The following is a 19864-nucleotide window of genomic DNA, read 5'->3' as shown; positions in this document are numbered from 1 at the left end:
CATGTAATTTTATATAACACCATCCACAATTATTATATATATTAAATGTGTGATTATAACTAAACTATACTTAATTAGTGTGTTATGTGTATATGGTTGGTTAAAGAGTTATAATATAGATATAGAGAATAAGAGGAAGCAAAAGCATGTGGGTCTGTGGATTAGGGTTAGAAATCATGAGCAGTGGGGATCCAAACTTTGTTCCTTCCTAATCTATTATTACAATACATTAATGATGTTGGTTCTTTTAAGGGAAGAATACGGTCCAAACATTTGCAAATACATAAAATATAACAAAATTTAAAATAAATTATTTTATTTATATAAAAAAAATGGAGAGCCAAAACTCCTGATTCATGAAAATACTCGTACTCTTAACGAGTTATGAGTAATTCATGATATGACATCATGTTTACTAAAGATCTGAATATGATAAACTTATAAATCCTTCTTGTTCCGGTATATTTAATAAGTCTCATATCGTTTAAGAATCGAAGTTAAGCGAAATTTAAATATTTTTATCTTCCTCCACTTTTTAAGATGTCTTTTAAAGACAAAATTGTGACGGAATTCAAATACTCTAAAGCGAACAATACTTCAAAAATGCGGTGGTTGTTCCTAATGATGGCTGCCGGACGAACTTGGGTCGGAATCCAAAATGAATAATACTTCAGACACTATTGAATTTTTAACAAATTGTTTATGGTGAGAGAAGAAAAAAAAATCTAAGACATACCATGTGAGAGATTTAGTGAAATGTTTGTTGGATTTAGCAAATATGAAAATATGCATATGATAAGACATAATTTGTGAGAAATGTTAGTTAATAGGCAATAAGGGAGTTAGTTCTAGATGTGAGTATAAAATATTTTATCAAATGTTAAACAAATTCATGAAAATGATTTTGGAAGGTTGAATGTAACGTCCCATTTAATTATTAATCGAAATTAAAGGAAACGTCACGCGATAATAGTACTGCAGAGTAGTCTTGGGGTCCCTAACACAACCCCTACGAAACTAGGCACACCACGATGCCAACAAAAGCAGGATAGCTGAATACGAATACAACGTAGAATGTAGCGTAGAAATACGGAAAGAAAATACATAGGGCCATGGCCCTAAATAAACACAAGGAAAAACTCCAGCCCAGATGGCTAAGCAGCGGAATCACCATCCACGTGTTGACCCTGAGAACCTCGCCCAACTGCTCCCATCAACCAAGTTGATGATCATCGCAAGGAAAAACGGCCACATACAACACAAACATACAACAAAACGGGTAAGCTAGAGCCAACAACACGTATCATGCAATCAAGCATATTCTCATCATCTCATATCCACATAGCAACCAAACATGTTATGACTCTTCATTCAGTACACTACGACTCGACTCGACTCATCCGGATACGTATAACTTGGTCGGATTCAGCGGATGCTTGCACTTGTGTGGGTACCTCTGCTCGAACCTGAGCTGCTCGATCCCTGAGCTTTGTAATACCAGTGTTATAATGAATCAAATCTCCCCCACCACAAGGTTAGCCCTTAGTGAGTTTCAGGCCTCCTGCTACTCCCACCACAAGAGTCAGTCCGCTCTAAGTGAGACTAACTGACTCCTCGGAGCGTCAGGATGCAACCTTACCTTGAATCCTTACCTAGTTATACAGATGGGGCACCACCATGAACACCCACTAACAGGGCCATGGGATTACGTCCCGACCACTGAAGCGCAACCTCGGAGGTCTCACCTAGAGACCCCAAGGAATTACACACTGACACGGACCAATATTCATAAATCAGCAATAAGAGAATATTAAATTATATTTTTCAATTCCATATCAACCCTTGAAGTCTAATCCTCATATCAATCACATCTCAAACCCATACCTCTGGTCATCACCACCCCAATGAGTCTGGGGCCTAGTCTCATATCAATATCATGTTCCTTTAGTTTCAAACCGCATACTCATTTCACATGCTAAGTCTCATACCAACCCATTCATCCACAATTCATGAATCATGCCAAACATATACTTCATGCTCCATTACATACATGTTCATCATCATACAATCATATTCAACCAACATAGATCACTCGGGAAACATCAAACATCCAAAACACAGCACGGTCTCGCCCAGCATCTCGCTCAGGCTGAGGGGTCTCGCTCAGGCGAGCCTCCCCCTCGCCTAGGCGAGAGTACAAAAAAAACAAGGGCATGGCAACACGGGATCTCGCTTAAGCGAGATCCCTCTCGCTTGGGCGAGTTGCCTGCTCGCTCAAAAATTGAGCGAGCCGCCCGGGCGACTTTTCGTGCAAAAAACTTAGGCGAGCTCCCTGTTTCATCTCGCCTAGGCGAGATGGACTCGCTTGGGCGAGATTAGCAGGTCTCGCCACTGTTCTTCGCTGTACCGCCATGTTTTCCGGCCAAACCACACATGTAAAGCACTCTCACACATCCAAACGACAGATCCAACCGTACAAACAACAAATAACTCATAAACAGTTCAAAAGGGACTCGAGACTAGAACCCTAACTTCCCGTACCTGGGATTCAAGCTAGCAAAACGCTCCGACAAGCCCTCGCTACCGAACGTACGAGCACCGCAGCTTCAAGGAACGAACGGGAGAACTGGAGTAGGGGAAACTTCGAACTGGCTCAACAACAGTGGGGCGGAACCCTAGCAGAGGTGTGTGGCGGCTGCAGCTCAAAGCAAGGACCAAGGTTCTGAAAGGTGTAGGGTACCCTAGGGTTTTAGGGCAGACTTAAGGACATATGTACCCTGGGCCAACCCTTAGGCCCACTTAGGGGCAGCCCACTAAACTTTTGGGCTGGAAAAAGAAAATGGGGCCTTACATTGAATATTTGTTTTAATTTAACATAAAATGTTTTTTAATAACCATTTCTACATAGTCTATGAAGTATCATCAATTTTGTTAGTCACCAATTTTTGTGGTAAATTTTGAGTATGAATCTTTAGTTGTGTCTCTCATTTCAGCTAATTCTTTTTTTCATTCATAGGGTTGAAGCCTAAATTTGTTAGAACTGTCAAAATGGTTAACCCGACCCGGCTCGACCCATCACGGATTGATGATTTAGTTAGCCAACCCAATCCGGTTCACTTTTCAGCGAGTCAAAAAAATTCGAACTCAGCCCGGCCCACCACGGGTTGGCAGGTTAAACAGGTTGGCTCACGGGTTCACTTAATTAGAAAAAATATTATTATTTTTTTTTAGTCAAAACTAAATTGTATTTGTAATTAAAATCTAAATAAACTTTAATACAATCCAAATACAAAACAAAATAAAAATATATAAATTATTTATATGTTGGATAAATAAACAACCTAACATAATCCAAATATAAAGTCCAACTTAATAAAATAAAAAATAAAAACACTTGTGTGACCCTTTTATCTGCAGGTTGGTGAGCCAACCCGGCTCACCACGGGTTCAACCCGAATGAGCCGGGTTCTAAATGAGCCGGATCAAAAATCAACCCGTATTGAAATTTGTAAAAAAATTTCAATCCAATCCGATTCGAATCCATGGTGAGCCGGATTGGCTCGCGGGTTCCAACCCTTTTCACATCTCTAAAATTTGTGTTGTGGTTGATATAGGTTGTTTTAAATTTGTCTTCTTGTCGCTTTTAATAAGGTTTACTTACTTTTTCTTTTGTTTTATTTTATTTTATTATTATTTTTAATTTTGTCTTTCTATTAAATTCTTTTAAAAAATTGGAATAATGTAACTTTTAAGGTTTAATTGAATTTTCAATTTTTAAAAATATATGTCATGTGACCATATGGTATGTTGAAATTATTAACGTGATTAATTTCATAAGGGTTAAATATATTTTTGGTCCATTACCTTTCAATAAAAATTAGAATTAGTTTTCTTTGAAAATTCAGACTAATTTAATCCTTTATTTTTAAAAATACGTGAATTTAGTTCTTTTAACTAAATTTTGTTAGGTTAATTTCACGTTTTAAATGTGTTTTTGAATTAACATTGAAACGAAAATATATTAAACGGGTTTGAAATAATAAATGAACTTAACAAAATTTGGTTAAAATAATTAAATTTATATATTTATGAAGTTGAGAAACTAATTTTAATTTTCACGTGACCATCTAGTATGTTGAAATTGATAATGTGATTAATTTCATAAGGGTTAAATATGTTTTTAATCCACTAATTTCCAGTAAAAATTAGAATTAGTTTTCTTTAAATATTTAAACTAATTTAATTATTTATTTTTAAAAATATGTAAATTTAGTTCAAAATGTTAGATTAATTTAACGTTTCACGGAAGGAAATCATATTAAAATCATTTCATAAGTTATTAATATAGATTATTTTGTTTATTCCATTAAAATTTAGAGTTTATCTGTTAAATAATGAAACAGAAGAGATAATTAAATTCTTTCATATATGTTGTTGAAGAGACAATAATCATCGATGCACAATAATGATGTTTATTCAAGGGTACATTATGTGTGCCTTTGATATTTTAGCCCTTATTATTGTTTATTATTAATATTATTGTTTATTATTAATGAATATTTTTCTTATTTTTGGAAATGAAACAACCTGCAAATTGAAAATTTAACACCGCCATAACAATGAAAATGTGAATATCTACGTTCATTCAATATCATGGAATGAAAGAATTAAATTCTTTATAGACTAAACACTAAATTTGTGTTTTTTTACTCTATTTATGTACTTAATTAAATTTATTTTTCATTATTTATTTTTGTAGTACATCAACAACTACAAGTAAAAATGTTTTTAAACTGCCAAGTTATTTCAATCTTCGTGTATTTAAGTTACAACATCTAATCAAACGAGTATCTACACACTTCCTACAAATTTAATGAAAATAATTAAATGAATTAGAAATGGCAAATTCACAAAAATAACACTACAAATCCATAAAAATATTATGAATAATTTAATGATGACAAGATTTATATATATTTTTTCTCTTTTAAGATCAAATAATAAAAAGTGAATTATATTTGTGTAACTTTTAAAATAAAATATTAAATAAATTAAGAGTATTAACATCTTTACCTTTTAAGGGATTGAGGAAATTTTGTAAGATTGATATATTATTGTATTGGTTGAGCTTTGTTCTCGTTGGTGGACTTCTTTGGAATTAGTCTCTCAAGTGTTCGGACACTTGGGCCCAAGAATGAGTGAGTACAGAAATTATTCAATCGAAAAATAATTTGCTTAATACATTTTTTTTTATATTTATGTGAGTTATTTATATTCCTTCAAGTACGCTTCCATGTATTTTTAATTACATGTTTTTTTTATAACAATGGATTTATTTCCATGCATTCAGAATACATATTTCAAAATGATTTTTTTTTTTTTTAAAAAAGCCACTCACTAAAAATAAGAATTTATCACTTAAAAGAAAGGAACGGCTTATTTTAAAATACGTACGTAGATTATACGGAATAAATAGCGACATACATTACTTTTTTTTCTTTTTTAAATTAAAAAAGAAGTGATATTAATTTAAAAATAGTGAGACTGAATTATTTTAATATTAAAAAAATTATATAAATATTTTTTAAATAAATTTTATTATTTTAAAAAATATTATCTTTTTACAAACCACTTTTAGTAAATATTAAATTTAGAGCTAACAATTTTCTAAATATATTATTATATAATTATCTTTAGACTAGTATAGAAACACACACACACACATATATATATATATATATATATATATATATATATATATATATAATATGTTTTAATTATAATTATTAGAATAAAAAATATTATCAAATTTAAAAGAAATGTGTTTATAAATGTAACTATAAAATGACTAATTTTTCTATTTTTATTATATGTAGTTATTTAAGTTTTAAAAACAGTTACAAAATTAAAAGGATAAAATAATAAAATAAAATATATTGGTAAAGATAAAATTAATAATGAATTGGGTACACTAAAAATGATGGTTAGAGCACAATTATAGAAAAGATTGTCCTTATTAATAATTGTATATATTAGGTATGTTATACTAGTATTTATTTAAATTTTTTTGTTATAAACTATTTTTACGAACCAATAATAATTAAAATTTATTTTACAAATAAAGTACATATATTTATATACTGAATATTATATTCTGTAATAAATAATAAATTTTCTTCCAATAATAATTTTACAATTAATCAACATATGAGTCATAAAATTATATTGTGTATAATAAAACAATATATTACTAAAAATTGATTATATATTGTATTTAATAAACACAACCAATAATAAAGATTAAAGTAAAGAGAAGGTTAACGAGTAACATAAGAATATTTATTAAGAAATAATAAATATGTATTGATTTTATTATTTTTGTATTAAAATATAAAATTATTAATTTTATTAATTAAAATAATATAAATGCATATAATTTATAAAGGTAAAAATATCCTTTAAAATTTCTCAGCAATAAAAAATAAGAATTTTAAAAATTCAATTAAATATTAAATTGATACTTTAATTTTTATTTTTTTATAAATTTTTTAAATGTTTAACACTAGTTGACTTTTTTTTTTAATTTAAACTCTTTTATGGTTAATTATATTTTAATTTTAATTATTTTTTAATTTTTATTGATAAACATTAAATAAAATATTATAACAAATTTACAATATTTATGCGTATTCTTGTGTTTTAAATAAAATAAAACTGCATTATTTGTTATTAGATTAGATTTCATTAAATATTATAATCAATCATAACTTCTATAAATTTCAATGCGTATTAATCATAACTTTATGTTTGGATTTAACATTTCAACACGATGCTAAACAATTGAAATGCATGGAGAATTATCTTTTGCAAATAAAATTTTAACAACAGAATTATTTTTTTAATATCTTATATTTTAGAGAATTTATTTAATTTATCTGAGAGCTTTATCTTATTTATTTGATTTGTTTGATTTGATCGAATAATATCCTATGATTCCAGTATTCCTTAATTAGCACTTTAAGATTTTCCAAAGTTATGATAGTACATATGCTAAAACTATATTAATGTTGTTTTTATTATATATAATATATGACAACTTTAATAATTTTACTAAATATTACATTTGTTAGTTTCTTTAAGGAATATATTCATTTTCACGTATGTGACTAAAAATTGTAAATGCTAAAATAAATTTTGAGATAATTATGATAAAAGTTAGAAAACTCGGTATAACTTCGATTTTTTTTCTTAGAACAATCAACTTTAATATAGAGTAAATTATACTCGTGTGACATCCCATTTAAGTAGATTTAATTCTACCGAATAACCACGTAACATAGCTATATACATATAAACAGGGAAAATCAAAAGAAGTACTTAGGGAAGTCACTGTTACAATCATCCATAAATATGTAAAAGTCTTAGGCAGAATCACAGTGCCTTAACTACAATTAAAAACCAAAAGAAAAGATAATTTTCAAAAGAGACATTGTCCTAGGACAAGGGTTTTATAACAACCCTAGAGCCAAAACGTCATTCCTAGGAGCCACAAGAAACAGGTCCAGCTATGCAGCACCACTGCCCCCATCGGATCTACCACCAGGACTTGCCCCATCTGCTCCCACCAAGAGGTGATCATCGCAAAGAAAAGACAGTACAGGAACATACATAAAATGCAAAGGGGTGAGCTAGTGCAAACGTCATTAACATATTATAAAAACATGTACAAGACAAAGCAGATTATTATTAATGAACTTATAAACATTTCAATCGTGAAAGGGCAGACAAATGCAAGTTCCTATGACTCGATATCCGGATCATACACTTGATATAGAATTCTAAAGGAAGTATGCACCTGTGCTGGTTTCTAAACTCTGCAGAGTCTAGACGCAAGGGGTTATCACCCAACCACACACAGGGTTAATCCATTAATGTCTTGGGCCCAAACTGTCCCAAGACTAGGACCTCCTGCCACTCTCACCACATAAACCATTCTGCTCTACGTGAGCGTGAAGGTCTATTAGAGTTCAGGATACCTTCCTTTATCTAGACATCTCCTATATCAAGGTATACACTAGGCATGCACTTATACATACATGCATACATACATACATACATATATATATATATATATATATATATATATATATATATATATATATATATATATATATATATATATATATCACTAGGAGTTTTCCCCATGAAACTCCCTCTCAACACATATCACATGCCTATCCATCACCCAAATTCAGTGCATTCAGACACTCAAGAATATCATGTTTCGGTACTCATGCTCATCACATGCATAACAATATATCTTCCAACATTCAAAACATAAATCATACATAACAATGACTATTTTTCAGTTCAAATCAAGCACACATACTAAGCATGATAACGTACTATAAATAAGGAAAGTAATTAACATAAGCATGGAGTAGCATCAACCAACACAGCAGTCCTTGTCACGAATTCTCGCCTAAGCTGAAGATCCTCGTCCAGGCGTTTTCGCTCAGGCGACCTCTTCTCGCCTAGGCGAGGGTCCAACAGTGACCTCTACAAGAATTTCATCGAATTCTCGCTCAGGCGATAGCGTCTCGCCTAGGCGAGACTGTGCCTCGCTCAAAAATCCTGCTTGTCGCCTAGATGACCATTCGAGATGAAATTCAGGGGTGAGTCCCTGCTATTCTCGCCTGGGCGAGGGTTACCCGCTTGGGCGAGATTAACAGGTTTCTCACCTGCCAGTACATGCATTTTCTCATCTGATCGAACACACACACTCAACAACCAACTTCATACATCAAGCCACAAGATTCAAACATCAAAACACAAGATTCATCCAGAATAGGTAAAAACACTTAAGGAGACGATTACCCTAGCTTCCCTTACCTTGCTCAGAGGCTAACCAAACGAAAACAAACTCGAAACTAAGGGTTACTTCAGTTCCAAGGCCAAGGCAGTGAGCTGAAACATAAGGATTTGCGAAAGACAAAGTTAGGAAACTTTAACTCTAACTTGACTAACATTTTTCAACAGTGGAGGAATGAAAAGAAGGGACCAGAAGGCCTATTAGCTCAGCTTACCTGGAGAAGTACGAGTCTTGCTAGCTCCGAGATGGACAATTTCGTGCCCTAGCAGAGTTCCTAGTAGAAGAACAAGAGGGGATAAGGAGACAACTTCAGAAACGGAGACCAGAGAAACGAGAAAGCAGAAGGGGGTCTTGGGGCCCCCTTAATGGACTGGTCTTAGGCCCACGAATGACTAGGCCCAAACAACAAATAAAAAGAAACTAAAATGGGGCTTACAACTCGCACATCTCAAAATATTTGGTTGAATTATACACAATTTTTTATTTTTTTACCATTTATAACATAAATTCTTATAAGAACACACATTATGATATTTTGTAATGAAACAAATAACTGATATAATATACAAGAAGTATTAGTGTAATGTTTTCAAATTTGTGAGTGAAGTTTTCTTAGAAGCTTTTAACAAAAATACAAAATTTGAGAAAAAAATTTATGAGACACTGCAATTTATTTTATACAAAAAATAATCAAATTCTATTTTGTCCTTTCAGTCTTCTGAGTATTTGTTTTTTTTAATGATGCATATTATTTTTTTAAAAATTGTTTAATATTATATTATTTATTAGTGTGAGCTGAGCTTAATTTGCACGCGCCTTGTTATTGACTTGTGTTTTGAAAGAAATAAACCTTGAGCGGGAAAAAAACATCAATAAATACGAATATATTAATTTTAATTTTAATAATCATTATCAGGAGTGCTAATTTTCTATTTTATTTTGGTATTAATAATTAATAATATTCATTAAGAGGGTGTGGTAAGTAGAAGGTACGCGACACGTGCTCGGGTCTGGGAGAGTCGGATTGGGAAACGAAGAGAACAGAGTGGCTTCGGAAACCCTAAGCTTCACGCATTTGGGGAACCTCCTTCCTCCACTCGCTCATGCTCCTCGCGTGACCATCTTCTTCTTCTTCTCTCTCTCTCTCTTCATCTCTCTCTCTCTCTCTCTCCTCTTCACTCTCAACACACATCGATCATCGTCAAAACCATCGTCAATCTCTATTTTCAGGTACTCTTTCACCATGATTTCCTCCCTTTTTTATTCTCTTTTCTTCATTCATTCATTCGTTGGCGATCATTAATCAAACACTATGTGCTTATGTGTGTGTGCGTGCTCGCTCGTGAGATGGAGAGATAGTATTGTGCACAAGGAAGTGGAATTTGGATTGGAATTCGAAGTTTTTGTGTGTTTTTGGTGCTGTATGGTTAGGTGCTAAAATTGTTAGGCGAGGTGCCAGTGTTTGTCTGTGTGACTTAGAGACTTACTCTGTTTGATTAATTTAACTGTGAAATTAAGGAGGAAATAATGTCGTGACGTAGATGAATGAAAGAATGAGTCGGAGTGTTAACATTTTTGGTTTGGCATTTCAAGTTTGTTGACTTGTGTTTTTCTGTGTGTTTTTGACTTGTGTGGTTTTGGAGGTTAGACTTAAAAACCCTGCTTGGCTGAATCGTGTTGATACTGTAGTTCTTTTATTTTGTTGAATGAAGTTGAATTTGAAATGATTCCAGATTTGTTAGTTACTGTAAGTGGTTTTGGAGGTTAGACTTAGCCTTCTTGAGGTTTTCTAAAGTATGGTCAGCCTTTGAAAAGGATGTTAACTATTTGAATTGAGTTGCGTGAGCAGTGCTGGAATTTTTTGTTGGATGTATACCATTGTATTAATATTGATGTTTCTTGAGGTTAAATTAAACCCTCTGGAGGGCTCTGAAGTGATGTTTCGCCACCGGAACAAGTTGATCAGTTGCTGAGTGCGGAATCCCAAAATTATGTAATAAAAACACCTTTGTAGCCTTTGGTGCTGCCATAGCAGTGCTACCTCCACAAATTGCTTATGGTGGGTTGGTCGATATCATTCCATCTTATAGCATTATGGTGTAATGGTTATTTCATAATTACAGTGGAAAGAATAATTTGCAATTTGAATTAAATTGTGATAGCCTAATCTCTTGGTTGATATCATTCTATTAATGTTGATGGTTCTCTAGGTTGTTTTATGAGCCCGATAAACTTCCACCCTGAAATTCAATGAATTGGGGTGGAAAGATGGGAGAGATATCTAGAAAGTCGAAAAGGTAGGAAGAGGATGTAACAAGTGATGTAATGGTAAAGAAAGATAGGGATGGGAAGAAAATTGGGTGGAAATGAGATGGAAGAGAAAATAGGCGGTGGATGATTATAGTTTTTCTTGTATGCTAGGAAAATGATTTGTTGGAGGAAATTTTTTGCTTGCATTGAACAGTTGGTGTTTTGGTTTTTTGTAGGATCCTGATTATGGCTGCTTCATTAATTTTCTGAACGGTCAGTTGCTATCATGGGAAAAATATATATATTGGAAATTTCATATATATGGTCCTTTAATATGGGAAATTTCATACTTACAATAATATATATATATATATATATATATATATATATATTTTCGAATTGCAATTAGTAAGTTATTTGTATAAGAAGAACAATAGTAACTCTTAGAAAATGGGTTTTAGGTCTAATTCAACCTCATAAAACTAACTTGTAAGATTTTTTTTTAACCCACTTATTCTTCAACACTCCTAATGCCAAAGGACTCGATATCTTGAGCAAGGGAATAAAGGGGGGCCCATAGTGGGTGACATGATAGGACAATAAACCTCGTTAGGATTAGGATAAGCTCTGGAATCATCTTAGAAAGTGGATTTAAAGCCTACATCACAAAAACAACTTGTAAGGTAAGTTTTGCACTTACTTATAGACTATAATTTGACCATATCTCTAGTTGATATGAGATCTCAATGTAGATATTTATGCTTTTGGTGAATAGCTTGGAACATTTTAGTTCCACTAATTTTTGAAGCTTTGATATGAGTAAGTAGGGCTAAGCTTCAAATATCAACTTGGTTGGAGAGAAACCCCAAAATTTTCAATAATAAATCCGTTGTATGGTATATAACAGTCTTCTTTACCTCTTTATGGCATTCAACTTGAGGTTTTAGAGGGCTTTTTTGGTAAATGAAAAAAATAGTTTAATGACTTTACACTTCTATGATGAGCTTTTTATAGTTCATTCTTGTCCTTTAAAGAGGATTTCTTGTTCTTCTTCTAGAGAAACCCCATAAATTAAATTTTTCCATTGTGAAACTTAGCTGTTTGTGAGTTCTAAAAGAGTTTAATCCTAGACTTTGATGACAAAAGAATGCAACATAACATTAGTCTCAGTCAATAGCACCATCATTGAGAACTGATGTCTCGATAACTTTCACTCTACGACACTTTACCCATTGACACTACTCAACTTAATCAATTGTCAACACCCTCTGTAGGTAGCCATTTCTGAAGCATCAACATTCAATTCTGATACAAATTTGATAAGCACCCTAGCACTGGAGGAATCCGCCCTCAACATATAGCAAGGAGGGAACACAAACACTTACATACCCCATCGAACATCTCATTACTTGATATGGGACTTAGGTACTCTATAATGCCCAAGTTCTTATCATGTGATCACTAAATACCCATTATAACCCTTTATTGGCAGTCAAACCACTTGTTCGCACATCTAGGTGACATGGCACTGCCACTTCTCTTGCTAGTCTCACCTCTACTTACACAGTAGAACAATTGTTGTAATTTGGTTTATCTATTTGGATGGGATTTGAGAACATTGTATGCCCTTCCTCAATTTTTCTCCAGGTAAAGGGTTCTATATCAACAACTAAACCTTCTTTCCAGGTACAAAGTAAAATGATTTAAGGATTTTCAAAATGGTTTGTAAAGAGTGGGTAGTTCTTCTCCTATCATTTTCTACTTTCCCCTTCCGCCTCCCCAATTTCTTTATTTGGAGAACCTCTTATCCTTAAATAAGAGTGCTAGAAACACACTCTTTCAATACATACTCCCCATGTTTAAAACTGATGTTGGTGCCTTTGGTTTGAGAATGGAACCCACCAAATGGGGGTTGTGGTCCACATAATTAGTGTGATACACATAAATTTCACACGATTAAAGAGAATGTACTCCTAGCATTTCTCATATTCAAATCAGGTCGCTATTTATTTAGTCTTTGCTTTGTGCAGCATATGAATTTGTGCGGAGAAAATGACTTAATTTCCGTGGCAGCCTTCATTTGCTCTTCTCAAGATCATGTAGAGAATTTGGGCCCTCTATAAATTGTCATGCAACTCTCCCCTAAATTAGGAGCATTGGTTGGTTACTAATTGATGTTTCAAAATATGTACATATGCTTATTATCTGTGACTGTTTCTGCCTATAATAAGGTTATACTGTCAATTCTTGTATAGATGATTTTACTATCTTGTGCCTTTAAACTAACAAATTGTTTTCCTTTTAGTTAAAATTCCTTGTCAGGATCTATATTGCTTTCTTTTGTTCCTAGAAAATGCATAATCACATAGGGAGGCAGTTAATGAGGTGAACAACTTGATCGTATGACATGCCTTTCCTTTATATTTTTCAGTACCCTTGAAAACACTGAGCCGAAAGCTTTTTTCGTCATGGATATAGATCTCCGGTTACCTTCGGGTGAACATGATAAGGAGGATGAAGAAACAACTACAATTGATAACATGCTGGACAGTGAAGAAAAATTGCACAATGGAGGTATAGATGGCAGAAATATAGTTGATACTGGTATTGAGGTACATGCTCTAAATGGTGGAGATTTGAATTCACCCACAGTTGATATTGTAATGTTTAAGGAAGATACAAATCTTGAGCCACTTTCTGGCATGGAATTTGAGTCTCATGGGGAAGCTTATTCTTTTTACCAAGAATATGCTCGGTCGATGGGATTCAACACTGCAATACAAAATAGTCGTCGTTCAAAGACATCAAGAGAATTTATAGATGCGAAGTTTGCTTGCTCCAGATATGGAACAAAACGAGAGTATGACAAATCATTTAATCGACCACGTGCTCGACAGAACAAACAAGATTCTGAAAATTCAACAGGTCGAAGATCTTGCTCTAAAACTGATTGTAAAGCAAGCATGCATGTAAAAAGAAGATCAGATGGAAAGTGGGTTATACATAGCTTTGTGAAAGAGCATAATCATGAGCTTTTACCAGCCCAAGCAGTTAGTGAACAAACAAGAAGAATGTATGCTGCAATGGCTAGGCAGTTTGCTGAATACAAAACTGTGGTTGGTCTCAAGAATGAGAAGAATCCATTTGATAAAGGTCGAAATTTGGGCCTGGAGTCAGGGGAGGCTAAACTCATGCTTGATTTTTTCATACAGATGCAAAATATGAATTCCAACTTCTTTTATGCAGTAGATCTTGGTGAAGATCAACGTCTGAAAAATCTTTTATGGATTGATGCTAAAAGTAGGCATGACTATATCAACTTTTGTGATGTAGTGTCATTTGACACCACATATGTTAGAAACAAATATAAAATGCCTCTTGCACTTTTTGTTGGAGTGAACCAGCACTACCAATTTACACTACTTGGATGTGCCTTGATATCAGATGAAAGTGCTGCCACTTTTTCTTGGCTATTTCGGACATGGCTGAAAGGAGTTGGTGGTCAAGTTCCGAAAGTGATCATTACTGACCATGACAAGACATTGAAGTCAGTTATTTCAGACATCTTTCCTAATTCTAGTCATTGTGTTTGCCTATGGCATGTATTAGGAAAGGTATCTGAAAATTTAGCTCCTGTAATTAAAAAGCATGATAATTTTATGGCCAAATTTGAAAAATGCATTTATAGGTCCTTGACCAGTGATGATTTTGAGAAGAGATGGTGGAAAATTGTTGATAAGTGTGAACTTCGTGAGGATGAATGCATGCAGTCATTGTATGAAGATCGAAAGTTATGGGCACCAACATTCATGAAAGATGTTTTCTTAGGTGGTATGTCTACCGTCCAGCGATCCGAAAGTGTAAATTCCTTCTTTGACAAATATGTTCATAAGAAGACCTCTGTCCAAGACTTTGTCAAACAGTATGAATCAATCTTGCAAGACAGGTATGAAGAGGAAGCAAAAGCAGATTCTGATACATGGAATAAATTGGCAACATTAAAAACTCCTTCACCTTTGGAGAAGAGTGTTGCAGGGACTTTCACTCATGCTGTATTCAAGAAAATTCAAGCTGAGGTTGTTGGTGCAGTTGCCTGTCATCCTAAAGCTGACAGGCAGGATGATACAACCACAGTTCACAGGGTTCATGACATGGAAACAAGTAAAGACTTTTTTGTTGTGGTGAATCAAGTGAAGTTCGAGTTGTCTTGTATATGTAGGTTATTTGAATACAGAGGTTATCTTTGTAGACATGCATTGATTGTTCTTCAATATTCTGGACATTCAGTGTTCCCGTCTCAATATATTTTGAAACGGTGGACAAAAGATGCAAAGCTCAGGAATATAATTGGAGAAGAATCTGAACACATGCTGACTAGGGTGCAACGGTACAATGATTTATGTCAGCGAGCACTGAAGCTTAGTGAAGAGGGATCATTGTCCCAAGAGAGTTATAGTATTGCATTCCATGCTCTACATGAAGCACACAAAAGTTGTGTGAATGTTAACAATTCTAGTAAGAGTCCTACAGAAGCTGGTACATCAGGGGCTCATGGTCAGCTTTCCACTGAAGAAGATACACAAAGTAGAAATATAGGCAAACCAAACAAAAAGAAGAACCCAACTAAAAAGAAAAAGGTTTGCTATTTATAAGAATTTGACTTCTACACTTTCATTTTTTGCTATATGACCTCCTCTTTGACTTGCAGGTGAACTCTGAAGCAGAAGTGATGACAGTTGGGGCCCTAGACAACTTGCAACAAATGGTTTGTTCTCCTACAATTCGTTAACGCTTAAAAATGTTTGATCTTTTAGTCTTTTGGATAAAAACATGTAGATGAAATTCAGAATTGAAGTCAGAATGTATGTATTTATGTGAACCTAGAGGGGAAAAGTTATGAAACAATACATGTGAATTTCAACTTATTTTAATGAATACATGTGTATGCTTGCTTGAATTACACTGCAGTTGAGTTAAAAGTAACCTTCTTTTGTAGGAAAAATTCAGCACAAGAGCTGCAGTAACCCTTGAAGGTTATTATGGTACACAACAGAGCGTGCAAGGAATGGTATGAATATGACATACTAAGGTTCTAATATTTTATAATATATATTTAATGAGTTAAACTTTATAACATTTTTTTATTTCATGATGGTGTAGTTGAACTTAATGGGACCAACTCGTGATGATTACTATGGGAATCAACAGACTCTTCAGGGGCTGGTGCGTAAAAGAACTAGTGATAATCTTTTGTTAAATATTTTTTACAGTATAATAATATACAAACTGTGTTTACATGTGTAGGGACCAATAAGTTCCATACCAACCAGTCACGATGGTTATTACGGTGCACATCAGGGCATTTCTGGTCTGGTATGGTTTACTAAAAGCTAGGGATAATTTTCTTTCCCTCATAATGTTTGATGAATTCTTATACGGTCCAAACGTGCAGGCACAACTAGATTTTTTGCGAACTGGTTTCACATATAGCATTCGGGTTAGTGTGGTAATTCAAACCTTCTTAGTATTTTTTTTTTTTTTCTGAAGAGCACTTCTATAAATTGCTTCATTGTGGCAGGATGATCCTAACGTGAGAGCAACACAGTTGCATGACGATCCATCAAGACATGCGTGATTGTCATATTATCCTTTGGAACAAGGTAGTTTATATTTTGAGCCAACCCCAATATTTTGTTGTGATTAAATAAATAATTTCGTAGAAGACGAATGTTTCAAGTTGTGTTTGAAATTGTTCCTATTTATAGGCTGATGAAGTGAGAGCTACTAGATGATTTTCTGGCGTTGAGAATGGATACCTCTTTACCATTTGAGGTTATAGTGGAAAATCTCCAAATCCAGTATTTGTAATATAATACTGTTATATTAATAATATACTATAGGATAACTGCAATTAACGTCTACTATAAATATTAATAGATATTGTAAGGCCTTAGCGATCAACCTCATTTGGAGATTGTTGTATTATATACTTATTCTTTAGGCTGCTTGAGAAATTGTAATTATGAAATATTTGTTAGGAATGAAGTATTTCGCATGCTTATTTCCTTTAGTGCAAATGGTATACCCTTACATTTATAATTTTATTTACTCCTTTTGTCGATATATTCTGTATTTATAACTGTCAAATTATAACTTTTTTCCCATGGAAACATACTTGTGCATGAGTCCTGAATGCATGTTCATAGATCAATACTTCTGTTACTTTTGACAACAGAGAAGGTTCAGTTGGCAATAACACAACAATTTGTACTTTTTGATAATGATAGGGAGGGGTGTTTACGATTTAGTTCAGTTTTTTTTATTAAAATGTTATTTGAACCAAATATAACTTTAATTGTTGTTGAGTTTATTTTCAATATAATAAAAATGAAAAGTTTGTAGCTAGGATATGCAAAGTTTGTTTCAATATAAACAATAATATTAGCTTTTCATTTTACTTGTGAATATGAAAACTTTGTAGCTGGTATCAATGTAGACATATTGCTAAATTTTCAAAGGAATTCATATAGATCAATATTTTAGTTTTTAATGATTTCACTTGGTGTTTTCTTTGGTTTAGATATTCTTCATTACGTGAAGTGTTTTTATTGGCACCTCAGTTAGTTGTCTCCACACATAGCGACAATAAGCAAAACATACAAATAAATAAATAAATAAACAAAAAAAGGAGTAACGAGAATATGACAACTAACGAAAAAGAAAAAAACATGAAAGTGAATGGTTGGGAAATAGTGTTAATTTTTGTGCTAATTTATAGATTTGACGATGTTTAAAGAAATATTGAGATTTAGATATGTTGTTATTAGGTTAACAACTTAATTATAAAAATAGTCATTCACATGAGAATTTTGTATTTTTTTTTCTTAAAATTGAATTATCATTTAAATAAGGATTTCAGCCTTTTTTTAAGTATTAATTTAAGTACTCACCTTTTCTTTTTCTTTTATTATTTTGTATATTTATAAAGCAAAATTATTGCTGTAATTAATTCAAAATTTATGATTTTTTTTAAATTATAAAATTTTAGTTTATATTTTTTTAAATTCTATTTAGTTTTTCTTTTCTTTTCAAAATATGGTTATTTTATGTTTAGATGATATATTTTAAATATTTTTTGAAGTTAAGTTTGCTAAATAGAGTTTTTTTATGTAATTGAATAGATTAAATAAAATTGAAATAAATCCTGGTAAATTTTAAACCTGTGGGCTTTTGTGGCCTCAATCCATGTGAGTTAGGATCAAATTACGGGGTTGGGTCAAATTGACAGGTCTACTTATGGCTAGTGGATCGATTTTTGAGATGATCATTTCACAAGTTCCTAACCTAATATGACATCCATAATCGTCAGTTTGTTATCTATTAAAACACTCTATCTTCTCTAAACTAACCTAATATGACACCTATCTTTATTGTTAGTTCGTCATCTATTAAAACACTCACTCTTCTCTAAACACAAATGACCAACCTTTACCTTAAAAATTAGTGCAAAGTCATTTAATTTAAATGAAGTCTTCCAAAGGTTCACGCAAAGGGATTTTATATTCCTGGTTGTCCCCAAGTGATACACTTTGATGACCCTAGCTTGTATTTCTACGCGACTAAGAATTCTCCATCTATAATTTAGCAAAGGACCATGTGTCCATAGATTTAACCATTAATAGCTACCATAAACTTGTTAATGTCCTAATAATCCTTCTCATTCCTCAACTTTATGAGAAGGTTGAAATAGCTCATGCAAACTAATAAGAACGAGCACAAAATTAGGTTAAGTTTGAAGTCATCTTGAGGGTAACCATCTTACCGAAGCAAATAAAAAGTCTTAAGCATACCTAAAAAATTTGTAACTAAAGCCAAAGTTGAAGTTGATGCAAAGGCACAAGAGGTCATTGAAACTAGTGCTACAACTCTTGAAGATGCCAAAGAAAAAACAAAAATGGAGATGGAGGATGACCACTTGAGATACAACACACTCAATATGATAAGTCTAAGTAGAAGAAGGTTCACACACATAACAAAAACTCATTTAGTTTTTCATTCATTTTAAATTTCCTATTTATATAACATTTGGTTGAGAGTTCCAAGTATGTCCATGCTTATTATACACACGAAACAAGGTTAGTTATCCTAAACTTAACCTAACCAAGACCCAATCAAAGAATTTTAGCTCCATGTTAAACTAAAACATTTTTCAATGAGGGTTTGGTTACAAGCTAGGTTATGATTATAAGTTGTAATCAATTGTCTAGCCTTGTTGAGTTCTTCCTCCAACTCTCTAGCTTTACTTCGAGTCATGACTTCTCTTGAAGTCTCCCTTAAAACTTTGACTCTTTTATCTCTTACCTTAGACTTTCCCTTGCTCCTTTCTTTTAATTATTCATGCTTATTTTGGCTCCCTTATGATCACATCAAAAACTTCTTTGCAACCTACCTAATTAACTTTTGCAAACACAATTAATTTTATTCCATTAAGATTTAGTTTATCAATTTCATATTCTTATATAGTCCATTGAATGTTGTTATGATTTTCTTTATTCTTAACACACAAAAAAAACATATTTTTTATTAGTGTCCTTAATTTTACTATTGTAGATCTTGAAGTAATGAATTATTTATATGATGTAGTGTTTGATAGTTGTATACATTGTGTACTAGATAAGACATTTAACATTTGTAGATGTCGTAAAATAGTATTCATTTAATGATTAAATGTTATGTCATGTG

General features: G+C 32.7%; 1 protein-coding gene and 1 long non-coding RNA gene across 4 annotated transcripts; one reads left to right on the top strand and one right to left on the bottom strand.

Moving 5' to 3' along the window:
• Positions 1–7382: 7382 nt before the first annotated feature.
• On the bottom strand, positions 7383–9238 carry LOC114164498. The gene is made up of 3 exons (XR_003599558.1): positions 9087–9238; positions 8893–8967; positions 7383–7615 (listed from the first exon to the last, which is right to left on the bottom strand). It is a non-coding gene; the product is annotated as an uncharacterized LOC114164498 (long non-coding RNA).
• Positions 9239–9860: 622 nt separating this feature from the next.
• Positions 9861–17192, top strand: LOC114183092 (protein FAR-RED ELONGATED HYPOCOTYL 3). 3 transcript variants are annotated; one of them, XM_028069961.1, is made up of 10 exons: positions 9866–10102; positions 12397–12547; positions 13554–15759; positions 15831–15887; positions 16119–16190; positions 16283–16345; positions 16427–16495; positions 16575–16619; positions 16701–16782; positions 16888–17192. In XM_028069961.1, exons 2-9 carry the CDS (start codon positions 12537–12539, stop codon positions 16755–16757), a joined length of 2580 nt encoding a protein of 859 aa, XP_027925762.1. In that variant the 5' UTR covers positions 9866–10102; positions 12397–12536; the 3' UTR covers positions 16758–16782; positions 16888–17192. The 3 variants fall into 3 exon arrangements, with proteins under 3 accessions (XP_027925767.1, XP_027925762.1, XP_027925777.1); XM_028069966.1 differs by lacking the exon at positions 12397–12547 and having other exon boundaries at positions 9861–10102; XM_028069976.1 differs by lacking the exons at positions 9866–10102; positions 12397–12547 and adding an exon at positions 13153–13281.
• Positions 17193–19864: the final 2672 nt, after the last annotated feature.

Source organism: Vigna unguiculata, chromosome 1 (genome assembly GCF_004118075.2).
Source record: "Vigna unguiculata cultivar IT97K-499-35 chromosome 1, ASM411807v1, whole genome shotgun sequence".
In the NCBI taxonomy this organism is placed as follows: domain Eukaryota; kingdom Viridiplantae; phylum Streptophyta; class Magnoliopsida; order Fabales; family Fabaceae; genus Vigna; species Vigna unguiculata.
This window is presented reverse-complemented; position numbering and strand designations above follow the sequence as displayed.